This window comes from Colias croceus, chromosome 19 (genome assembly GCF_905220415.1).
Source record: "Colias croceus chromosome 19, ilColCroc2.1".
NCBI lineage: Eukaryota > Metazoa > Arthropoda > Insecta > Lepidoptera > Pieridae > Colias > Colias croceus.
The window spans coordinates 9,292,868-9,315,821 of NC_059555.1; the positions used below are offsets into that span (position 1 = coordinate 9,292,868).

General features: G+C 32.3%; 3 protein-coding genes and 1 long non-coding RNA gene across 4 annotated transcripts in view; 2 read left to right on the forward strand and 2 right to left on the reverse strand.

Annotated features, from left to right (window-relative positions):
* LOC123700545 (GAS2-like protein pickled eggs) overlaps nt 1-3,339 on the forward strand; it is a 60,519-nt gene extending 57,180 nt beyond the window's left edge. The window contains exon 5 of the mRNA XM_045647790.1: nt 181-3,339. Within this exon, the coding sequence (XP_045503746.1) occupies nt 181-1,070 (890 nt within the window). The 3' untranslated portion in view covers nt 1,071-3,339. The remainder of the gene's footprint in view (nt 1-180) is intronic.
* Nucleotides 3,340-3,587: 248 nt separating this feature from the next.
* LOC123700132 lies at nt 3,588-4,550 on the forward strand. The gene is made up of 3 exons (XR_006752598.1): nt 3,588-3,789; nt 4,028-4,106; nt 4,309-4,550. It is a non-coding gene; the product is annotated as an uncharacterized LOC123700132 (long non-coding RNA).
* On the reverse strand, nt 4,548-19,769 carry LOC123700131 (protein takeout-like). The gene is made up of 6 exons (XM_045647264.1): nt 19,610-19,769; nt 7,669-7,761; nt 6,214-6,361; nt 5,524-5,657; nt 5,174-5,339; nt 4,548-4,867 (listed from the first exon to the last, which is right to left on the reverse strand). The coding sequence occupies exons 1-6, from the start codon at nt 19,665-19,667 to the stop codon at nt 4,729-4,731; spliced, it is 738 nt and encodes a 245-aa protein (XP_045503220.1). The 5' UTR covers nt 19,668-19,769; the 3' UTR covers nt 4,548-4,728.
* Nucleotides 19,770-21,485: 1,716 nt separating this feature from the next.
* LOC123700374 lies at nt 21,486-22,646 on the reverse strand. The gene has a single exon (XM_045647575.1). The coding sequence runs from the start codon at nt 22,550-22,552 to the stop codon at nt 21,491-21,493; it is 1,062 nt and encodes a 353-aa protein (XP_045503531.1). The 5' UTR covers nt 22,553-22,646; the 3' UTR covers nt 21,486-21,490.
* Nucleotides 22,647-22,954: the final 308 nt, after the last annotated feature.

Below are 22,954 nucleotides of genomic sequence, written 5' to 3' on the forward strand. Positions count from 1 at the left end.
AGGAGCTGTACACACGTTTCACGCTTGTTAAAATTCGGTTGCGTGAATTAATTAACACTGTCTGAAACGTCTACCTAATTTTGTATTGTTTATGATAAACTATAATCTTTTAAAAATTGCAGTCTTTTTACCTAAGAAGTATTTTTATTACTTTTATTAAACGTTTCTCTCTTTTCCCAGAGCGTCTCGACCATGACGACAGCTGCTTAGACAAGACAGATCGGGTCGACGACTACGTGAGCCTCAACACTGGTTTGCGCAAAACCGACTTCTCCGATACCTTCTACGGTGGAAGGAAGGCAAGCTCAGAGGAGAAGTCGAACCGCGCGAGCCCTGAGTCTATTGTCAGCCACGAAAACAACGATTCGCCAAGCAAAAGCCTTCGAGCGACGCGCGAATTCACCGAATCCCCTACGAAAACGATTCGAAGCCGACAAGCCAGCAGGATCCCCCATTCCCCCATTAGAAATAGAACTCCCAGCCGAGGTAATACTCCCAGCCCTAAACATACGCCAGCTCAATCATCCCCAAAACTTACTCCTAAGCTACCGCCTACAGCGAGAAATACATGGGGAGGTAGAACTGCTCCAAACCAAGCGAAAACAAAAGCCAGGCCTACAATAGGAGCAGATACCTTCGAGAATCCAAACAAATCGCCGAAAGCCAAACCGAAGGCGCAAAACGAGGCGTTTAAAAGGAATTCTCCTTTAAGAGCGAGCAGTGCGACCCTCCGGTCTCCTTCACACCAGAAGCCGTTAAGTCCGCTTCTCGAACAGATTTTGCGTTCAGCGGAAACTGCGAAGGATGACGCTACAGTGCTGGAGAAAATGAAGGAAATTATTAGAACATATTCGAAAGGAGAAGACTCACTGTCGAGGACGAGTTCAAAAGATTCAGATTACGCAGATTTCACATCAGCCTGGGTTATGTCTGATGGAAAATTAGAGAGGTCGACGAGTACTAGGCAACTCGCCGCGCCCAGAAAGGATCGTGGCTCAGGTGCTTCTAGGATACCTGCCCCTGTTTCGATTGGCTGCAGGCGGTCAACCTCCACATCCCAATTCCCTTGACCTACTCCGGGTCCCCGAAAAGACTGAATTTATATTCGAATCCAGTTTTAGTGTTAGTGATTGGATGTTCAAAGTGAACAGGAGTGTTTAAATTTATATCATGACGATATTTTTAGGTAAACGACACATTATCGCTACCATATCTATTTCGATAAGTAGTGTTTTTATAAGTCTAACGTAGTACTAATTGTTCTTTATAGAAAATTTGTACTAACATTGACATAACACATTCAAAATTGTGAAGTGGCACCTATTTGTTTAGTGGTGAATTATTATATGAAAATGAAAAGAAAAAAATATGAAAGCTCGTAATTTACCACAAAACATATAGGTGGGTCGTAAAATTTCTAACAATTATGATGTTATGACAAAGAAAAATTAGATGGTGCTAAATTTAGGTTATTTAAAGCTATTTTAATTTTTTACTGACAAAGTTGTTGACGTTGCAATGTTTCAATACATTTAAGTATTCAACCATTACAATGTTTTACTTTATGTATGACGATTTTAGTTATGTTAAGTTACTAATGTTAGTTTTAAGTTAACCCGGCTTTTAAAATTATTCCCTACGATTGGCTCAAGTTAGCTTTTGCATTTAAAATGTCATTCCAAATGCGCCGGGATTTTGGCAATTTTTTCTACTTTTTCAGTAATCTCATTTATTTCTGGATGATAAAGTTAAGATAGAAAGAGAGCTTATGATTTGGTAGAGAAGATAGGATACAATGCTTTATGGACACAGCAAATATACATGGAGTAGCGGAGTTTGGTTCCTTTACCCTATAATTGTTGTGTGCATAGAAATAATAAAATTTGTAGTAAATTTAAAATTTTGATGCACTTTTTGAAAAAAAAGTATATAGATTATAACGTAGATCACAAATCGTACCTCAGTAGTATACCAGGGCAAATAAATATTTTTCCACACTATGACTCGTTAACACAACCGTCCATAAATACAATATGGAGTAGATGTCGTTTTCGTTCATTTCAATGGATAATTTAATGTTGAATTAAATTAATGTCCGAAGCGACGATCGTGTGTTGTTTACTATTTAAATGTGACCACAGCCTAGCTAATAAAAAAGACAAAAATAAAAACAACTGTCAAAACTGTCAAAATTCAATTGACTCTTTTTGGCAGCCAACAATCTGCATTTTGCAATTTTTTTGCACTATTCCAATGCGTTATAGACATAAGTGTACTTGTATAATTTGTAAACTCATTACCCTTTATTGCCCGATTGTGTGCTATTTATTGTTAACACATATAATAGACAATGCTTCCATAAATTCTAGACTTAATCGGTTTGTCTATGGTATTTGATTAACAACACAAAAAAGGTTTCATTGTTGCTGGACCGTTTACAGACCGATATAGTTCATGTAATGTTACTTTATGTAAATTTTTACATAACCAGTTATGTTATCGACCAAGCGTTATAATTATATATTTGCCTACAATCTGCGAATTGTAAAGCTCTTGCTTGTTTTAGGGAAAGTATATGTTTGTCACTCTCGATTTTACCTAAGTCTAGCTAATCTAAGAACATACAGACAGCATAGTTATGAAAACAATTTCACCAATTATGCAAATGGAAAACAGTGGTAAATATACCAATAATAAAAGTGAAAAAAAAAAAAATGTGTGTGCGTGAATTTGTTCTTTAATTTCCCGCCAAAATTTGAAATAAGAAAGTTATCTGTGATAATTTTTTTCTAATTCGAATACAACTATGCTGCCTGTATTGTCTCAGTTCATATTATGTTTCATAATGTTATTGCGTTTCCAATTCTGATAGGAGATCATTAGATGTTAATTAAATTAAAAATAATTTAAGAAATATATTATTATTTAAGATTTGTCACTGGATAAAGACATTACAATGATTTAGAGTAGAATTTTTGTGTTTCGTTTTTAAACGTAATTTATATCTTGTCTATTTATCTAAAATAAGTTATTTTACTTTATCTCCTAACAGAATTGGGAATGTTCGATACTATTCTTCTATATTTATTTTTTCGTAATTAAGTGTCATTGCTCTGTATTAAAAAAAATCAAATGTCAATGTCATGGCATAAAAAAATGAATCTGTCACTGATGTAGATTATATAAAATTTGTATTTAAAAAAATGGAATACCAGCAATGACATAAGATTACGAATCGCGCTGTTCTAGAGGCTAAGCAATATTTCTCTCTTACGTACGTTACCAGTAATTATGCCATAGAAATTGTTGTAATTCATTCAATAAAATGTCAATAATGGATTCATTGTTCTTTTATTTCTGCCTATACACATGCAATTATATACAATTCATTCAGGTTTTAACAATGGCTATTAAGTTATACGTATATGGGTTTACAATTGTGCAAAATTGACTATTGCAATTTGTTATGAACTACCTAGTACCTAAATATCCCAGCTCTCTATTTTATTAATCTTATAAAAAACTATAAGCTGTATCTGTATCTGCTGTATAACTTCAAAATCTCTGGTCACATCACAACCGTCAAATCTGTCACAATAGAAGAAAATTCGCAATGTCCTAATGTTGTATTTATTTAAATAATGGGCAGTTTTATGGGCTAATAACAATGAGCACTATCGCGGTCCACTTCTGGGAGACTTCATTCTTTTTGCTGATCATTTTTGCTGCTTTCCTCTCAATCCGTGGTCTCTGGAGGGCCACCAGGAACTCGAGGCTATCGTGTCAACGGTATTATTCTACTATTCTAATAAGTAGCATCCTATTTCCTTCTGTGCTTTTAGCATCAATAATAATTATGATTAATTAATGAAATTTTTTTGTAAAATATGTTTTATGCCAAAATATTATTCTTTCTCAATAGCATAAAAACTACAGAACCGATCGATCCGTTTTTATTAATGAAAACGTTTTAATTTAGGAAAATAAATGTTATTTTTAATTAATGCTAGAATAATTATTTCTACAGCATGGATTAATACTACTTATTATGGATTTTGCGGCTATAATCCTGGGTTGTATTATGTACCTGCTTCTAGTTGGAATACGTAAGTGTATAGAAAATGTGAAAATTATACAATAATTACAAGTTGAAAGTTATTGTGTTATATTATTTGAAAGTTAATAGTAGGTACAATATTTTCTATGAAGTTGTCGCTATGTTTCAATAAAAAAAAAGCTTAATATTTTTTTTATTGAGAATAAATTTATTTAAATTTCAAAGATAGGTAGTAATGTGTTCATTTTCAGTGATAATCATAAACGAAGCGTTCTGCAAATCTGTTTGTTTGAGGAACGCACGCCTCGCTGCTAGTCCTGAAATGCCGGATATAGAACTAAATGAAAGAATACCATCAAAATCTAAACATAAAAATTATCAAAGCCGTGGCAAAGGAGACGCATATGTTTTTAATACATAAAACGAACACTAGATGGCGCTGTATCAAATCAACTAAGGAATAGTTTCATGGATTTCGAATAAAACAATATTTATTATCACAAGGTTTTTTATTTCTTACAAATTATTTTACATGTAATTAAAGCAGTTTAATAAATATCTAGCAGGTAAACCGCTATGATTAGTACCTATTTTAGTCCGAAATACTTAAAACTAACTTGAGCACCTACATACCTTATGTTTAATTAAAAATAATAAGTATTATCACAGTTCTAATCCTCTGGGAAAATTTTGTTCATTGGCACTGAATTGAATATTTTATTTGTGACATCTTGGAAAACTGAGCTCAAGCTTTTTTCGTATGAATCCTTCAATTCATTGAAAACCAAATCGGAATTCTCGTTGAGGAACCTGTAAATTATAAAACAATTTAATTAATCAATTACTGCTTTAAATAGTATTTTAACAAGGAAATTTTATCTCCATGTTCATTTTATTATAACAATAATTAAAAGTTTATCTTACAAGTTAGAAAAATTAGTAAGTTACATACAGTACATTTACTAATCACTGCCATCTTGCGGTGAGTAGTTGAACTATTGCAATTTTATATTAGTCACAGACCTATCTGGTAGATGGCGCTGTTTCATAAAATTAAAACTTACAAATTCCAAACCTGTCCGCTAGATGCCGCTGTTTTATAAAAATGCAACTTACAGATTCATTTGGTCTCCGAGCCGTTTGTCGCCGTTGAATAAATTGGAGAAGTGTAAATACACTCTTTGTGGGATAAATTTGACTCTGTAGTCACGAATTCTCATGTATGTTTCTCCATCTTTAACCACAGGTTCTCCTATTAAATCGTGTTTTACTACCAAGTTAACTGAAATAAATTATTTATTATGTATTATATTTTTCATTTAAAATCCCGTATTAAAAAAAACGGAGTGTTTATTGAAACATTATGTAAATTATCTTTATAATATTAGTATCATATGTGATCATAATTAAGTTTTTCATCTAAAAATAGTTTCGTCTATTCAACAACAGATGGCGCTTATACATACCCATAGTTACATTAGCGATGCCTTTTCCTTGAATTGGCAGAACTAAAATCCTTCCCTTCATGATGTAGTCAGCTATGAACTCCATTTTGGGGGTTAATGAGTCGGTTCTTAATCTGTAGTGTTTCAAATCAGCCCTAGAAATGTTTAAAGCGTATATCGTATTGTTTATTATTAATTGCTTAAGTAATGATATTTGCTGCCATTAATTAAATTATAAGGCTATATTGATGATTTTTTAAGATGTTTAGAATTACCTAGCTAAAAGGAAATAAAAACAAGAAACAAGTAATATTTATTTTATTTATTTCCTACTAGCTTACCGCCCGCGGCTTCGCCCGCTTTAAGCGATTTGAGATTTAAACTATCCTATCTCTCAAGTTGGATCAAACTGCACATGGTGTGCGAATTTTATTATAATCGGTTACCTAAGTGGTTTAGGAGTCCATTGAGGACAAACATTGTGACACGAGATTTATATATATTAAGATAACGATTGATGATGTGATTTTTGACACATAGGTACAACTGCAATTTTTAGAATGCAGAAGAATATCTCTGTTGAAGCTCATGAAAATAAAAGTCAATTTGATACGCATTCTTATAAAGGTTTTAACAATTTTCTCGATAGGCCAGAACCTAACATCCTAGTGAATACATATTATTATTAAAAAAGAAATAAAAAGCTCATACTTATAGCTAGTCAAAACAGAGTCCGTCAGGCCATGCAGCCTAATATTTTTATAGTTTTGCGTGATGGTGACGGGGCCGGCGCCTGCTTCGATGTTCATGCCGGAGACTGCGAGGGGCTCTAGCGGTGGTACTGAGAGGGTTGGTATACCTGGAATATTGATTATTGTATTAAAAAGTTATCTACACTAATATTATAAAGAGGAAAACTTTGTGTTTGATTGTAATGAATAGGCTCATAAACTACTGGACCGATTTTAAAAATTCTTTCACCATTCGAAAGCTACATTATCCACGAGTAATATAGGCTACTGGCTAGGTTTCTATCCAGGAAATCCCACGGGAACGGGAACCATGCGGAAAGCTAGTATTTTATATATTTAAGTAAACACACTATGGGTTTCCAATATGGGTGTTTTCTTAAAAATATTACACGTCTGTTTGATAAATAAATTTAATCTGTGTAATTGTGTATTGGTAACTAATAAATGTAATAAATAACCAATAGCTAATTTGTAAAAACAAAATTAAGTATATGCATAGTAATTATTGAAATCAGGATTATCTTCTATTGAAGGGTAAGAATAATACTTAGGATAAGAAACACTTGTAAAAAACAGGTACTAACCTGTATGAAAATACCTTTACCTACATGCAAACTACATCTTAGTTAATGCTCTAAGAACTAGGTACATGAGTCGGCTCGAAACTTCATCAATATTTTATTTAGTTAATGAATTAATTACCTATCATAACTACTTACGTCCCTTCCCCGAATCGTAATGATTCATATTCATATAATATCATTGTTTTCATATCACAATAACACATATTTTTCTGTCTTGCATCATCGCGATTCGCGATCTATACCTACAGTGCATCTGTCGTGGCCATATCGTAGATTTGCTCATTTCATGAAATGGCCAATTTAGTATGGCCAGATCGTTAAATCGTCAACGTTTCACGATTTCACGAGATGCGACCATTTTTGTTTCTTTTATAAAAAACCATTCGCTTCTGGTATTCGCCGGCGCTACCGCGGCACTAACTTAAATGACAATAAACAAGTTCTTAAAATATTCAGAATTTTTTAATGTTTTATGGACTCTCTAAGATATTTTATACGATCTGGCCAAATGTCGATGACCAAATCGTGAAACGTTGACGATTTAACGTTCTGATCAAACTATGTTGGCCATTTCATGAAATGAGCAAATCTACGATATGGCCACGACACATCCATACATGAAAGACTTCTAAATTTCGACTACCCACCCCTCTTTGACGAAATAAACCATCATTTCACGCGTTGCCATTTCCAATTATTAATCTTGTCATCTGAACTACGCACCCCTCCTAGTCGAATCAAAATCTCGACTACGCACCCCTCCTAGTCAACTTCATACCTCTCCTAGTCGAAACCAATTCTCGACTACACACCCCACCTAGTCGACTAACCTTTCTTCATCTTCCTCAGCGCGTCGGGCACAGCACTCTTGAGGCAGTCATTGAGGCCAGCGTCCCTCTGTCGACACCGCTCGAAGTCGTCAGCTGTAACATTACGACATGAGACCTTAACAATACTGTTGCTTCATGTGTGATCAGGACCGTTGTGAAAGGAGATTTTGTGGAAGAAGGATTTAATAATTTCATATACAGGGTTACTTGTAAAACACCGGCAACCTCGCAGGACAAGATAGCTAACATCATAAGCAACAACATTTGTTCTACGACTTTTGATAATTTGTTAGATTTTATTTTCATACAAAAATAAATATTCATTTAATTTTCCGTTTGAATATTATAAACTCTACGCCTCCCAAAAATTACGTAAACAAGAAGCGAACGAGAGGGGGAAGGGGATGTCGCGTCGTCCATCCGATAATGAATAGAACATAGACTTACAAATCTTAGGAGAGTACAATAAAAGTTTAAAAAATCATTTAAAAATAATTTATTGCGTTATGACAAAAGTCGTAGAACAATTAATTTTGTTACTTATGATGTTAGCTATCTTGTCCTGAGAGGTTGCTGGTGTTTTACAAGTAACCCGTATATGTACATGTCACTACATAGAATAAAATAAAGCTTCTCTTCCCGCTCTCTGTCTCTATGTATGATTCTTTCTTTTTAACTACGCAACAGGTATTGATGCGGCTTTTTTAATAGGTAAGTAGGGTGCATCAAGAAAGATAAAGCGGGTGAAGTCAGCGAAAAGCTAGTTTAAAAATTGGAACACACCAAGGAGTAAAATTGTTCGAAAGTAATTTTTACTTTACAACGACATATCGATGCGTCTACAGTTTACAGTTTACAGAGGATCATAATAAAAGCAAAAAACATTATTTTATGTAGAGATGGATTGCTAAATAATAACGGTGCATTTATACAAAACGAACATAGAGCTAGAGCAAGAGCATTAATCTTTCGTGATCTTTTAGTGTAAAAGAAAACTCGTATTCAGTGTTGTTCAATATTAGAACATTGCATAAAATCTTTTCGAACGCACTAAGAACAACGAAAGAATGCTCTACGCCTGTTTACACTAAAAATGTACATAGATTTAGAATGAGCATTTGCTCGTTTGATGTAAATACGCGCGAAAATGGTCAAGACAAAAGGCACCGTTATGAAATCTTCTATTTCATTTAATGCTTTAAAATGAAATCCTACTTTTATAAATATGTATTTCTCAATTGAAGATTTGAAATATAATAATTATTATTACCTAGCTTGAATATTTGAAATCTACGTAAAAACTAAAGACTTTTTAGCACAAATAAAACCATGGAGAAAGCTAACAATTTTTGTCAGAAATCTATATAATAAAATTATTACTTAAAAAAATATAAATAAAAATTTTTACGGCAGTCGCGTGATAAAATGCAGGAGCGATGACGCGGTATTAGCTTGTTTAATGTGACGTAACGTAGGTCAAGTTCAACAGGCGAAATATTATGTTGCATAAGTATTTATTTATATTTAGAGATTGCTTGTTTTTATGATTATGACGATTAGAAAGATATTCTACATATTTTTGTAATGAATCTGATTTTAGAATGAACTAGAAAACCGGGCGAACTCCGTTTCGCCACCAGAGACACCTTTTCTTTGCTATAAACCTCACGGAGCCCGAGACCTTTCCACGGATGCAAAACCGTGGAAATCGATTCGTGCATTCTGGAGTTATAGCGTCAGGAAGGAAAACCTGACTTATTTTTATATAGTAGATAATGTTTATTTAGTTTAGTCGAACGCTCTTTTCCAAAGATTGATGTAAATATTAAAAAAAAATTTTATGTACCTAGTGTTGTAATTTTTTTTATTCACATGTGAATGTGTTTTAATTGTTCATTTTTAATGTCAAGTACATAATTAAAAATAAGCCTTTCATATAGTTATTATGTTTGTTGAGTATTATCTCCGAAACGGCCCCACCGATTGTGATAGGACTTTCACTGAGAAATAATGTTATATTATGACAATACCTATTGCGATTATGGCTTACAGAGGTCAGTCATTGACCGAAGTACAATGTGTGATTAATAATTAATTAATTATTAATGAATAAGGAAGGAATAATTAATTATTGGCCGATGTCCAGGATTGATTGTTTTATTACAAAGGATAAACGCATAAATCTGATATGCCGTATTACTTAATATAAAAAAATAAATAACAGTGGTTCTCAAACTGTTTGGTACTCCTCCTGATAAACTATGATATAAATATAAGTATAATTACTATAAACAGGGATGTGATATATGCAATGGACAAAGTAAAACTAGATTGCGCCAAAAGTTGTGTAGGTATTCTAACATAAGTACCTAAAAGAATCGAAAGATTTTAAATTTACAGCATGTATATTTGTCTAAATCGAAGCATTAATTTGGTTCCAAACCCTCATAGATCCCCCTGTAATCTCCACAAAATCCAGGACGTTAATCTCTAGCATTTTGCTTTAGCATCTCATTTCAAGTCACGCGGGTGTTTGGCAAGCAAAGTCGACCTTGCGCTCAATACACGCTCCCAACCGCATGTTTTGTAAGATGCCTCTACAATAAGTGGAATATTTTTGCCCTTACTGTTTCCTAAGTTGTGATGTGTGATTGAGCGTGTAATTTTTATTTACGTTTTAATTGGAGTCCTTGACTTGGCTGACGCGGCTTTCTTTTGCGGCTGCGTGCGTTTTCTTAATTTTTTATCGAGTTGAGTAAAGGTTCAGTAAATATGAAATATTTGCAACATGCAGGGTGCTGTTTTCTTATGAAATTATATTTATTTATGCTTTTGAAAATATTTAAGCAATTATGAGTTGAATTAGCATTCTTAATAAAGTCCGGAAAAAGGTAAATCTAAAGTCTAAAGGTAAATTAGGTATCATAGGTACCTACGTTTTGGTACGAATGTAAAATAAGTTTTTGTATTTATAGATTATAGGTAGGATTTTTATCGTATTAACATATTAAATCTGTTATAATTTTAACTTTTAATGAAGCTGTACACCGTTTACCCATCAACTTCGTACCAAAAGAAGAGATATGATATTTCATATGTAAGTTTATCTGTCTGTTAAAGTCTGTAGTCGTGAAGAATCGAAGAAAATGTATGATATTATGACTGTACTTTATAAATAAAAAGTAACCTTCTTCCATGTCCAATTACAACCTTGCATTATCAAAAGTGTTCGCTAATAAACTGAAAAGTTGAAAACATCATCGAAAATGGACAATCCGTACTTAAATAATAATTAATAACCTTTCTATAGCTCACTATAATTGTGTCTTATTTACGACATTGGAAAAAGCCAAGACCTGATGTGAAAAAGATGGCTTGATAAATGTCAATGTGAATCACATTAAATTCATTATGATGCCAGAAAGTTGAATAAATAAATAATTAATTATTATCGACTATGTAGCATAAAAAGCTTTTTGAAAACTGCTCAAGAATTAATTATATTAAAAATTGAAACGAGCGATGGGATGAAATTAAAATATTTCGCTTTTTATAAGTCGATTGCAAGTTTCCGAAAATCATTTAAATTGACACCCTTTTTTGAAATTAAATAAATGTGACATCAATTATTGACCTTTTTTTAATTTTTAACATTCCTAATAATTGTTTTAGAGTTTTCTTCTCTTACCGTTGTTTATTAAAAGATTTGTGTACATAGGTACGTGCAAATATACGTATTCCTTTCTTTACCAATATAAAATTATTCATCTTGTGTCATAACTCATTACGAACCGAAGTGTGTGTCTTGTTAACCGTTGGAATTAAAATTCTGAATTTCCATAATTACAATTAAATACGTTTGCAAGTGTTACGTTGTGTTCCGTGTTTGTATGAATACTAATTGTGGATGACTATGTGTGACTAGCTTCGGCCTGTGGCTTCGCTTGCTCAGTCCAGACAATATTATAATTGAAGCTTATTCACAGATCCTTTACAATGATCTACTATCTATCTATACTAAATTCTATATTAATAATTGTATCAAGAGATTAATGTAGACTCATGTAATGGAGATATGGATAAAATTTTCTGTTAGTTTGTTTGTTGGTAGTTACCTACTCAAAAACTTTTTCATCGAAAATATTTAACAAGTATAAACGGGAAATCGTAATATTCCGGAAACAGGCTCTTTAATCTTGTATTTTTTTTGTTCAAACGTTTCGGAGCTGAACGAGCTTTAAAACTGTAAATGTTAGGTAGGTAGTTTAAAGTTTTCATCATAATTTGTACCATCGTTTCCACCTTTGAATAGCAAACATACATCAAATCACGGTTGATAACAGTATTATTATTACGTACCTACGTAGATCTGCACCGTTCACGGATTTTTATGCAAAGGTGGCCCGTGGCATTTTTATAAAATGCATTCATTTTAAATGTCGTTGATGAGGAAAAATTTGAATCGTAATTTTCATAAATAATCATATAAATTATTTTCGTTATCTGAGTAATCCGTGACATTTAATTTTTAAATTAAATTAATGGATGCAGTAATGAAAAATACACAATTTATTATATTCGGTACCTACAATAATATAGATCCGTATTCTAGTGATAATTTAATTAAAATTGTGATAGCTTCGATATTTATCTCTTCGCTTCAGGTTGAATGATTGTACATACTATGAAATTTGGTGAGGCTTCGTTACAGTTTGTATGTAGTAGTTTTCCGCCCGCAGCTTCGCCCGCGTTTTCAAACAAAAACCCGCATAGTTCCCGCTCCTGTGCGATTTCCGGGATAAAAAGAAGCCTATGTCTTATTCTGGGTCTTCAGCTACTTACATACTAAATTTCATTGTAATCGGTTCTGTAGTTTTTATGTGAAAGAATAACATCCATCCATCACAAATTTTCGCATTTATAATATTAAGTAGGAATTCTGCTTTTCATTCGATTCAGTTTTCCAATTATTTTTTTATTTCTTTGCATTGTTTGAGACAAGATGGCGTCCTGTGAAATGTCTTAGAATATTTATTAGTCTATTATGATAATATTGTTGTTAGTTACCTTGAGTTTAGTATCCATGGCTATAAGGGAATGCAAATGACCACGGATATGTAAGTAAATGAAGGAAAGGTATTGAATAAGAGATGCATTGACGGACGACAAGCTGAAGAGTTTGTTTGTTTGTTTGTTTGTTTGTTTGAACGCGCTAATCTCAGGAACTACTAGTCCGATTTGAAAAATTATTTCGGTGTTAAATAGCCCATTTATCGAGGAAGGTTATAGGCTTATCATCACGCTGAGACTGCGGGTGAAACCGCGGAGCACAGCTAGTGTACACAGTACAAATAAACATTCAACTTAGTTCAAGAAACAAAATCTCTTTTGATAATCCCTTCACTTGTAAGATAATATATCATAGTTAAGAGATAGTGTTCGCGATCATAATGCCTAGAAAGGTAAGTAATTACGTAAGCACTTTCAACGTTAGCTAACTGTTAGGATGTGAATTTACTATTTCACGCAAATACTACTGAACCGATTACAATGAAATTTAGCACACATTTAGAGGGTGACTTGGATTAACACATAGGATATGTTTTATCCCGGAAATCCCACGGGAACGGGAACTATGCGGGTTTTTCTTTGAAAACGCGGGCGAAGCCGCGGGCGGAAAGCTAGTTACACATTAGTTGCAATATAATGCTAATACACTTCTTCTAGCCTGCAGGCTCGTTGGTGAAACTGCGCGGCACTTGATGTCACTAAACCATTTTTCTAACACCAACCATATTATTATAAATTTATAACCAAGTGCAACGACCAATTATGACCACGTATGTCATCGACCTTTGCAATAGATTTAGGATGAATAAGGCAGGGGCGTGTGAAGGCCAGCCCTGGCCATTGAATGTAAATGGCTGGTAAACAATGCACACATTTAAATGCAACACACAAGGACGCAGTTATTTTTGTTTATTTTGTGACGGGAAAAGTAAACAAATGTGTTAGGTAGGTGGGTAGGAATTAGGTCAAAGGGAACCCTGTAGTCGACGACTATCCTTATTAATTTAAATCATAACATTTAAAATAATGTGAAAGGTTTTTATGTTCTAACAGATGTTGCATTCGTAACTGCTGAATAGATTTGAATAAATTGTCTGATTAGTGTGTTTGTATGTTTGTCTTTCTATCGCATCGCAATGGAGCTACGTATAGTATAGAATATACAATAGGTATGGGGTATTTAATATCTTTGGCTGGAGTCAGTTTGAAAGTATGATTTGTAAAAAATGGTTTTTCCGATGGGAGGATTCAATATAATGAGTAGATATTGGAATAACTTCGAAATTTATAAATCTCATAGATGGCGTGCCGCGCTTGTATTGTTACAACTGAGTATGTAATTTTCCTCGGGCAACTAGGTACAACTAGTCTATATATACATTTAATAAATCTGTAGAAGGGTTAATTCTGTACATTGAAAGTATTGAAAAAATTAAAAGCACTGGGGGTGTTACTAGATCGATACCAAACCCAAATACGTGATTAAAAAACGATTTTGTCTGTTTGTCTGTCTGTCTTTCTGTATGTTCAGACATCACGTGAAAACTAACGGTTCGATTTCGATGAAACTTAGTATAATTATACCTTACCCTGGGCATAAAATGGGATACTTTTTATCCTGGAAAAATACCTACGTAGAAAAAATAAATCTAAATTATTAATGTTTCCGCGCGGACGCAGTCGCGGGCGGAAGCTAGTAATCTAATAAAAACATAGTACTATTCCAATGTACATATCGATACGGAATAGTGTTAAACCATTGAACCGCTGCATTACACAACCGACAAGTAACTCTATATCTTCGGTAATTCCAAACGTTACACATATTACGATCGCTTAAATAATCTGAATTATTATGCAGATTAGATTGGAAAAGAGAATAAAAACGTTTGTGAATAGATAATCCTACTAAAATTATAAATGCGAAAGTTTGTGAGGATGTGTGTGTTTGTTACGCTTACACGCAAATTCTACTGAACCGATTACAATGAAATTTAGCACAGATATAGAGGGTAACTTGGATTAAGACATAGAATAGGTTTTATCCCGGAAATCCAAAGAGAACGGGAAATATGCGGGTTTTCCTTTGTAAACGCGGCTGAAGCTGCGGGCGGAAATCTAGTATATTTAGATAGGTAATTACTGATTACTGTAAGAGTAAAATTACGCGTAAAAGATTAACACTTACGTTGTATTAACAATCACACTATTTATGATAGAGCAGTTGCTATTGTTAATTATTGTATATCGAATTCAAATTAAGATATTTTTACCATTTTCTCAGTTGAGCTTGAAGCTTGAAGCTTGAAGCAAAGCACAATATAATTTTTCCATTTACATCTATACTAATACTATTAAGCTGAAGAGTTTGTTTGTTTGAACACGCTAATCCCAGGAACAACTGGTCTGATTTGAATTTTTTTTTTGTGTTAGATAGCCCATTCATCGAGGAAAGCTATAGGCTATATATTATCACGCTAAGACAAACAGGAGTTGAGCCACGCGGGTAAAACCGCGGAGCGCAACTAGTATTATTATATTCAATAGAAAAAGTATAAAAACATAGAACAAAGGCAAATTCCTTAAACAATGCTATATATAACTATAGATGTGTTATATATTTATAGATAAGATAATTAAACACGATCTAATGTAAATATACTAAGCCATTATGTGAGCTAATAATTTAATATTTAAACATTGAGATAATATTAATATGGAGACGATACCGCCTACATCACATATGTTCCACTCAACATACGTCATGTGGCGTAACTGCACTCAGTCGCTTGCTCGCTCATTGGCGCGAACGTCACGCTCATTTTTTATTTGTTTTAAAGTGAAAAGCATCAAATATGCCTACGTGTGTGTTACGATATTGCACAAATAATACAAAGAATACGGAAAAGTGCAAAGGAATAACTTTTCATCAGTAAGTAACTAGATAATAATTTTTAAAACTTAGTTAGAGCAAAATTTTTGGCGGGCGACATTTTGTCATAGATTAAAAATTTAAGATATGACATTGGGCATGAAATAAGTGTTGTTAGTAATATTTGCTGGCGTATATTTTTATAGTATAAAATAATAATTTTACATATTTAGAAAAGCATAGACTGGTTGTTAATTGAAAAAAGGTGAAATCATGAAATATGAAAATCAATTACTCAATCACCAATTTTTTTTTGTTAATTGATTTTAATCAAGTTTTTAATTGATATTGTATAAGCTACTGACTTGAACGTATAATTGAATTATTATTTATTTATCTGCACTAATATTATAAAGAGGAAAACTTTGTTTGTTTGTTTGATTGTAATTAATAGGCTCATAAACTACTGGACCGATTTTGATGAAAGGAGAATGCCCATTTTTGGTACTGGTTTTTCTCATGCATCAAGACAACAATACTATTAAAAAAAATCTCGGCAATTTAGAGGCCTTCTTACCATCGGAAAATATATTTTGAACAGGGAATGTTTTGTAAAATCTAATAAGACATGTAATTGTTTAGATCCGTTATTATAGATTTAGTGTCCATTACCGGTTACCACGGTAACCAAGCGGTAACTTATTACATTTACTATGGTAAATAGCTAAATGTATTAATATCGATTATTGTTTTCATTGAATTACAAAAAAAATCAATTAACATAAAATCACTCTTTAAGGTATTGTTTATACACTGTAGGTTGTTTTAACAAAGATAGTGAAGTAAAATAATATAAATATGTATATATAACAAAAATATTATTATGACCATGTAGGTAACCAGTTATTTCTTATTTGTTTCTTTCTTCGAATATGTAGTGAAAAAATGATTCAAACATTGTTGTTTGAATCATTTTTTCACTACAACATGTAAACCAACAACAACAACATGTAAACCGAATAAAAACTCAATTGGCATTTTTAAGTATATATTTAGGTTTTCTTGAAATCCGTCCCGGAAGATTTCTGGTGCCTACCTACACTAGCCGATGAACAGATAGACTTTGTCTGAAAGCATAAGCTCTACGCATAGATTAAATATGTTAATCGAAAAATAACCTTTGGACGATAAAATGTTACCTAAATCACACATAAGCCTAACTAAATCGGGGTTATTTAAGTTTTGAGGTTATTTCACATTTTTCTCAATATCTTGAAAACCCCTGTTTTTATCACAAAAAAATCAATTGGTAAAAATCTTTTGAATATCGAAGAACCCTCCAAAACCACTCTGGCATTGACGCAACACTGTACTGTGGTCCATACTTTCATGGGCATTCTCCTTTGGCACAGACAATCTTAAGACCCTGAGAAAGAACATAGGCTACTTTTTATTGCGAAATATGTGCCACGGGTGAAGCCGGGGCGGACGGCTAGTTCAGAGATAAGTAATTAATATTTTTTCTATTCAAGGTTTCCATGTCTGGGCCGTGAAGAAAGGGAAAAATTATTATTTTTTTTTTTAAAAAGGCTCAATTTGTAAGGAATAAAAATTCCCATAGCCCTGACTGAACCTAAAACACGAAAAAAAATTAAATTATTCCATATGACGTCACTATTTACATCATCCTATATTATATGCCAGATATTGTTAGCCCCGCGTAGTAAAGTCAGTTTATACCTAAAATAAATATTAAGTAAGTACAAAGAAAATTTCAAGTCAACGTGCATGTAAGGAGTGGCACCCAATAAAATATACAGAATGAAACAAAGTGTCGCCTCTATAGCGGTGAGTCAGTGACATCGCATAATCTATGACTGTCTAGCCGTCATTCGCGCGCCCCGCGCCGCCGCGCTTGGCGCACAGATTTTGTTCGTTGTGTCTGCTCCATATTAATATTATCTCAATGTATTTAAATAAATTATTTACTAACTTATGACGCGAATCCGGAATAAAATCGCTGAATTATGCAATAAATAAAAATTTTGGTCAGGAATTTCCTTCAATATGTACGGAACTTGTAATATAAGTAATGATTAAATTGTCAAAAAAATAGACATATACATACAGATATAGATATACAGACGTAGACGTAGACATATTATGTATTTTTTGGGCACATCAATCACTTTCTCCGGTAAATATACGTATCGACTATTTTTAAAATGTGTCTTTTGTTAAATGTTAATTAGAAGCTTCCTCTTGCGGAAAGACTCCTCTACCTACTATTTAGGTACTACATAATAATTCAGAATTTAGATTAGTATATGGTGTGAAAGTAAGGTTATTAACTTAGTATGGTAGTACCTATTGTATTTCATAATATCAGGTCTATTAAATTTATATGAATCCATCACATAGGTAGCGTATTTAAATAAGTATATTTGTTTTACCATTAAACATGCGTCTCTTACTCCGTGTAGATTGTTATTTGGGAAACGATAATTAAACTTATTAACCTATATGGAAAATCTTACGGAAAACCATCTTACGAAAACTTGAGCTTTACGATTGAGATCTTGAAATTCCTGTCTAACAATATATTCATGAATATTAATTTATTGCAACTTCGTAGTGGGTTACATTGTTAAGATTTTATACTATTCTGAGAACTTATTAACAAGAATTAAGATATATATTAAAAAACAAGATATGTATATGTTTTGCAATTTAACATAAGTGATAATTTTATTATAAAGCCCAATCTGGAGTAAGGTCACTGGTGAAAGAAATTTTAATATCGATTTAGGAGTTTTTGAGTGTATATGTTACAAACATACAAAAATAAAAAAATGTGTAGATCATAGAACTACTTTCTGGCGCTCGTGCTGTAGGAAATATGGAGGTTCCTAATAATATGGAGGTTTAAGGAGAGATAAATTTTTGGCAATAGATTATTAAAAAAATTCTTTGGTATAGAAATGTTCTCTCAATCAAAATGGTAGAGTAAATATGTAGTAAGTAGTAGTAAATAAGCTTACGCTTATGTGCTTTTAATTAAGGGTATGTTTTCACTTTTCACTAAACTCTATTTAATTGAATTGTAAATAATTCTTTTGAAATTAACCTTGTAGTATTAAGCCACTTCACGTTCTCATTTGTAAAAATATAAACGTGTCATTAATCATAATATATAAATCAGTTACTATCTTGTTAGTAAGAAACAGTGAACCATTTAAGGGTGTTCAAATCTTAATCAATAAAATCTAGAGTTGCTAACAAGCCAGATTATAAATAAAACCAAAGCACATATTGTGACATTTCTTTATATTTGTAAGATGCATGTTTTGTAAAGAAATTTTCAAGTTTGTTGCACCACGCGTCCTTTTGGCGGCGCGTATTTGCGAAATGTTTACTTTTAAGTTAATTTCATCTGGTGAAGGACATTCGACTTAATGAAATTATGTTGCACAGTGTATCCGATTTTTAATTTTTTTTTTATCGAGGCTTGTGAGGATTTTTTTTAATATGCGTATTTTTGCCCAGATAGAATATTAAATAATTTGTGATCGATCACTTAAAATAATGATTTTTGTGATTATTGTTAAATATTATAGATTGCGCAGTGAAATTTAAAGAAAATAGGTATAGTTTATATTTTTCGATATATCGAGAATGATGGTCCATAATTATTCTAAATAGGTAAGTATGTTGATGGGTAATTAATTCAAAGTGATTTTTTAACGTAGATAAATTATTGTCACATCTCCATGATAATAATTGGAATATTAAGTAATAATAAGATCTTTATTTTGTGCTTAATAAAAAGCAAATCTTAAATTTTATGAAAGCATACAGAAAATCATTTTACTATAAAGCTAATATTGAACATGAATCAAGCATGAAAAAACATCTAAAGAAAGGTAAAATTATTTGTACTTCTCGTAACTACGTTAAACCTTAACCGCATTTTTAAGATTAAAGAAATTAAAAACTTACGCAACGAATTCTGCGCGAGCACTGAACTTAATATGAAAATAAAAAATAAACGAAGCATATTGTTTCACTTTTAAACTCTTTTGATGAATGTCTCTTACGAGTATCCGAACAAGAGTGAGAGTGCGCGCGCAACGCTCTCCTGTCAACGACTAAATTCGCGCGCTTTTCGCCGTCATATATATTTTTTATGACGATTGCAGAATGGCTATGGCAGCATGTAAATTGTAAACGGGTTTCATGTTGTTGTCAATATCAGGTCTAGGATGCAACGTTATTATTATATTTTCCATCCCTTCACGTTCCGCGAAACGTGAAATACAAATATGTGGGTATTTCATAAGTTTTAAATGGCCGTCTGTTGTCTTAATAGTTAAGTATTTCTTTCTTTATATTCAAACTCAAACTCAAACATTTATTTATTAAATTAGACTTCTTTTAGAAGCACTTTTGATACGTCATTACATATTTTAACATTTACCACCGATTCGGAAAGCAGTATCTACGGAGAAGAATCGGCAAGAAACTCCATAGTTGCTCTTTTTAATCATGTCAGTTTTACAATTTAATTTTACAAAATACATTATAATCATAATATTATGCCAAAAAACTGTCCTGTGGTTTTTACGCGACAACCCTCCATGGGTTTCTATCGTCCATATATTCCTTAATACTGTAATAGCCTCTCTGAATAGTACATTTTTTATATAAGTTTTAAATTTAGAACTACTAAACTCTTTAATATTATGAGGAATTCTGTTGTAAAAGCGTATACCTTGACCCATAAAAGGATACCAGTATTCATATATTTATTCGCTTTCCGCCTGCGTAGATTAAAATAGTTTGGAAAATCCAAAAGTGCACGCCTCATAATCTCATCCTTTACAATAAAATTGATTATTTATAAAGAGTACACTATAAATATAAAAAAGAAATAAAATAAAACAGTTGGAAAAGTAAAGAAAGCGGTACCGTAATAATTGAGCTATTTTTCTTGTGGCCCCACCTAGATGTGAAACTGCGCAGGTTTAAGGGACTGACTACCAACTTATTTTTTTAAACCTTGGCTTATAGTATAAAGAATCGAGTTTATAATGGTGAATTTTGAGTACACTATAAATAAAAAAAATAAAAAAATAAATAAAGAATATATATAGATACTAGCTTACCGCCCGCGGCTTCGCCCGCTTTCTCTAAAACGATTTGAGATTTAAACTATCCTATCTCTCAAGTTGGATCGAACTGCACATGGTGTGTGAATTTTATTATAATCGGTTAAGTGGTTTAGGAGTCCATTGAGGACAAACATTGTGACACGAGATTTATATATATTAAGATACTAAAATTATGGAGAACAGTCGATATTTTTTTTTGTTTATTTAATAACAATTAAACCACATCGAATCAGACCCTGAAAAATGAAAGGGTTCTATTCCTGAGCATACTCAAGCGTAAGAGAAAAAAAAAGACTCGATTAGTAAAGTATTTCGGTCGCTATCGTGTTAACAAGAAAATCCTCCGCACATACAGACACACGGACGTCCAAGACAGAACTTTTTTAAACTGTTTTTTAACTAGTTTAAATAATAAAAATGACATCAAAAATATCATGAATGTTAAAAATAGTGTTTTTTCTTAATATGTGTGTGTATGTATTATCTTACAAGTGCAATGTATGATACATAAAGACATTTTAAGTTTGAAAAATCAGATGTTTTGCGCGAAGTGACAGTAGTACCCACCTCAACGCTTCGCTTATGAGGCGTGCAATACGGTTTTGGGCGTTTCGTTATCTTTTTAGGTTTTTAGGTTTCTAAATTATAAAAAAATAATAACAGAATACATTTATTGACAATTTACAAACATTGCCGATTTTATAAATAATTAAATTATGATATCATCATCATTATTGCAATTATTATATTCATATTTTAAATCATCACTATATTGTTTATAACCCTTTTGATATTTAAGAGCTAGAGAATCATCTGGTTGCGTTTTATTAAATATTGAATCACCATTCAAGTTCAGTTTAACAATACCAAAGTACACTGAATCTAATTCTTTTTGATTATTTTCTTTCTTTTTTTCCTTTATAATTAAAGGCTCTTTAACTGGCAACATAACAATTGTGTCCTGTACTTTATTATTCAATTTTACTTTAGCCTGTATCATTCCATTGATGTTAGAAAAATCCTCTTTATTTTGTAACGGCAAGTTGCACTCCATGCATCTTATATTTTCATTATAATCCGTATTAAAAGGCACAGGGAATAGCCTGTCATTTAAATAAAATCTATAAACGCATTTATGTTTTTCATTTCTGGCAATGCTGTGATTAATTCTTGATTTGACTGAATGACACTCAAAATAATTGTCACTGCGAAATTCTTTTATATTTTTTAAATTATCTGTGTCATTTGGATTAAAAAAGCCCATTTCTTCCACAGAGGAGTCTGTATATATTTTGAAAATGGAGTCCCGAGATGGGGACTGCATTTGTTCAGATTGCTCTTTGATTGTTTCTAATGAGGTTTTCTTCGTGTTATAAATATCAGGGATAGATTCTGTCGACATTTGAAAGTTTTCATTCCTATAATATTGTTTTAGCTTACCATTTTTCAAGTCATGTTTGCTGGCTTTGTTGTTATTAACAATTCTATGCAGCGATTGAAGACTATAAAGGTCACTTAATTTCTCATTTGAGTGCTTAGATGTCGAATCTTCTCTTTTATAGTCTGTATCTCCGCATTTTTTACAACAATCAAGTTTTGTTTGCGATATTGTTGGATCCAAAATACAATCAGATTTTGTAGTTTTCTTTTGCTTGCTGATTGGTTGTTTGTGATTTATGATACCTGTGGAACAGCTTTTCTTCTGTTCAGACGTTGCTCCTCCAATATTTCTTGATAAAACCACCTTTTTCACGAGCTTCACTCTAGGCATTACTCGATCGCCTTTTAAACGTTGCGACAAATGTGAATGTCGATTATAACGCTCACAATGAATATTCGAAGTATGCTCACATCCACGTTTAGACATTTTAGTCTATTATTTGCTTTTAAAATAATAAAAATAGAGAATTTAAAAGCGCTGATTGACAGCGACAAAACAAATCCGTTGCTATGGAAACGACTTCTCATTACAGAAATTGTTACCGCCATCTAGTGCGCGATAGAATATAATATTATGTTTCGTGGATTTAATTCACAATTTAATTACTAAATTTAATTTTGAAAGTAATATTTATAGATGATAATTTTCAAGTTTTAATGTTATTTAAAGACAAAAATTAACAAAGCATATAATTATTCTAACTTTGTGTTTGTTAGTTTTTTTTCATTGTTT

Excerpts from the sequence above, each read along its gene's own strand:
- LOC123700131 (XM_045647264.1), bottom strand. The coding sequence starts at position 19,667 with ATGCTTCGTTTATTTTTTATTTTCATATTAAGTTCAGTGCTCGCGCAG. Across the intron at positions 7,762-19,609 it reads GCTCGCGCAGAATTCGTTGC|CTGACGACTTCGAGCGGTGT; the intron begins GTAAGTTTTTAA and ends GTAATGTTACAG. Across the intron at positions 4,868-5,173 it reads CTCGGAGACCAAATGAATCT|GTTCCTCAACGAGAATTCCG; the intron begins GTAAGTTGCATT and ends TATAATTTACAG.
- LOC123700374 (XM_045647575.1), bottom strand. The coding sequence starts at position 22,552 with ATGCCTAGAGTGAAGCTCGTGAAAAAGGTGGTTTTATCAAGAAATATT.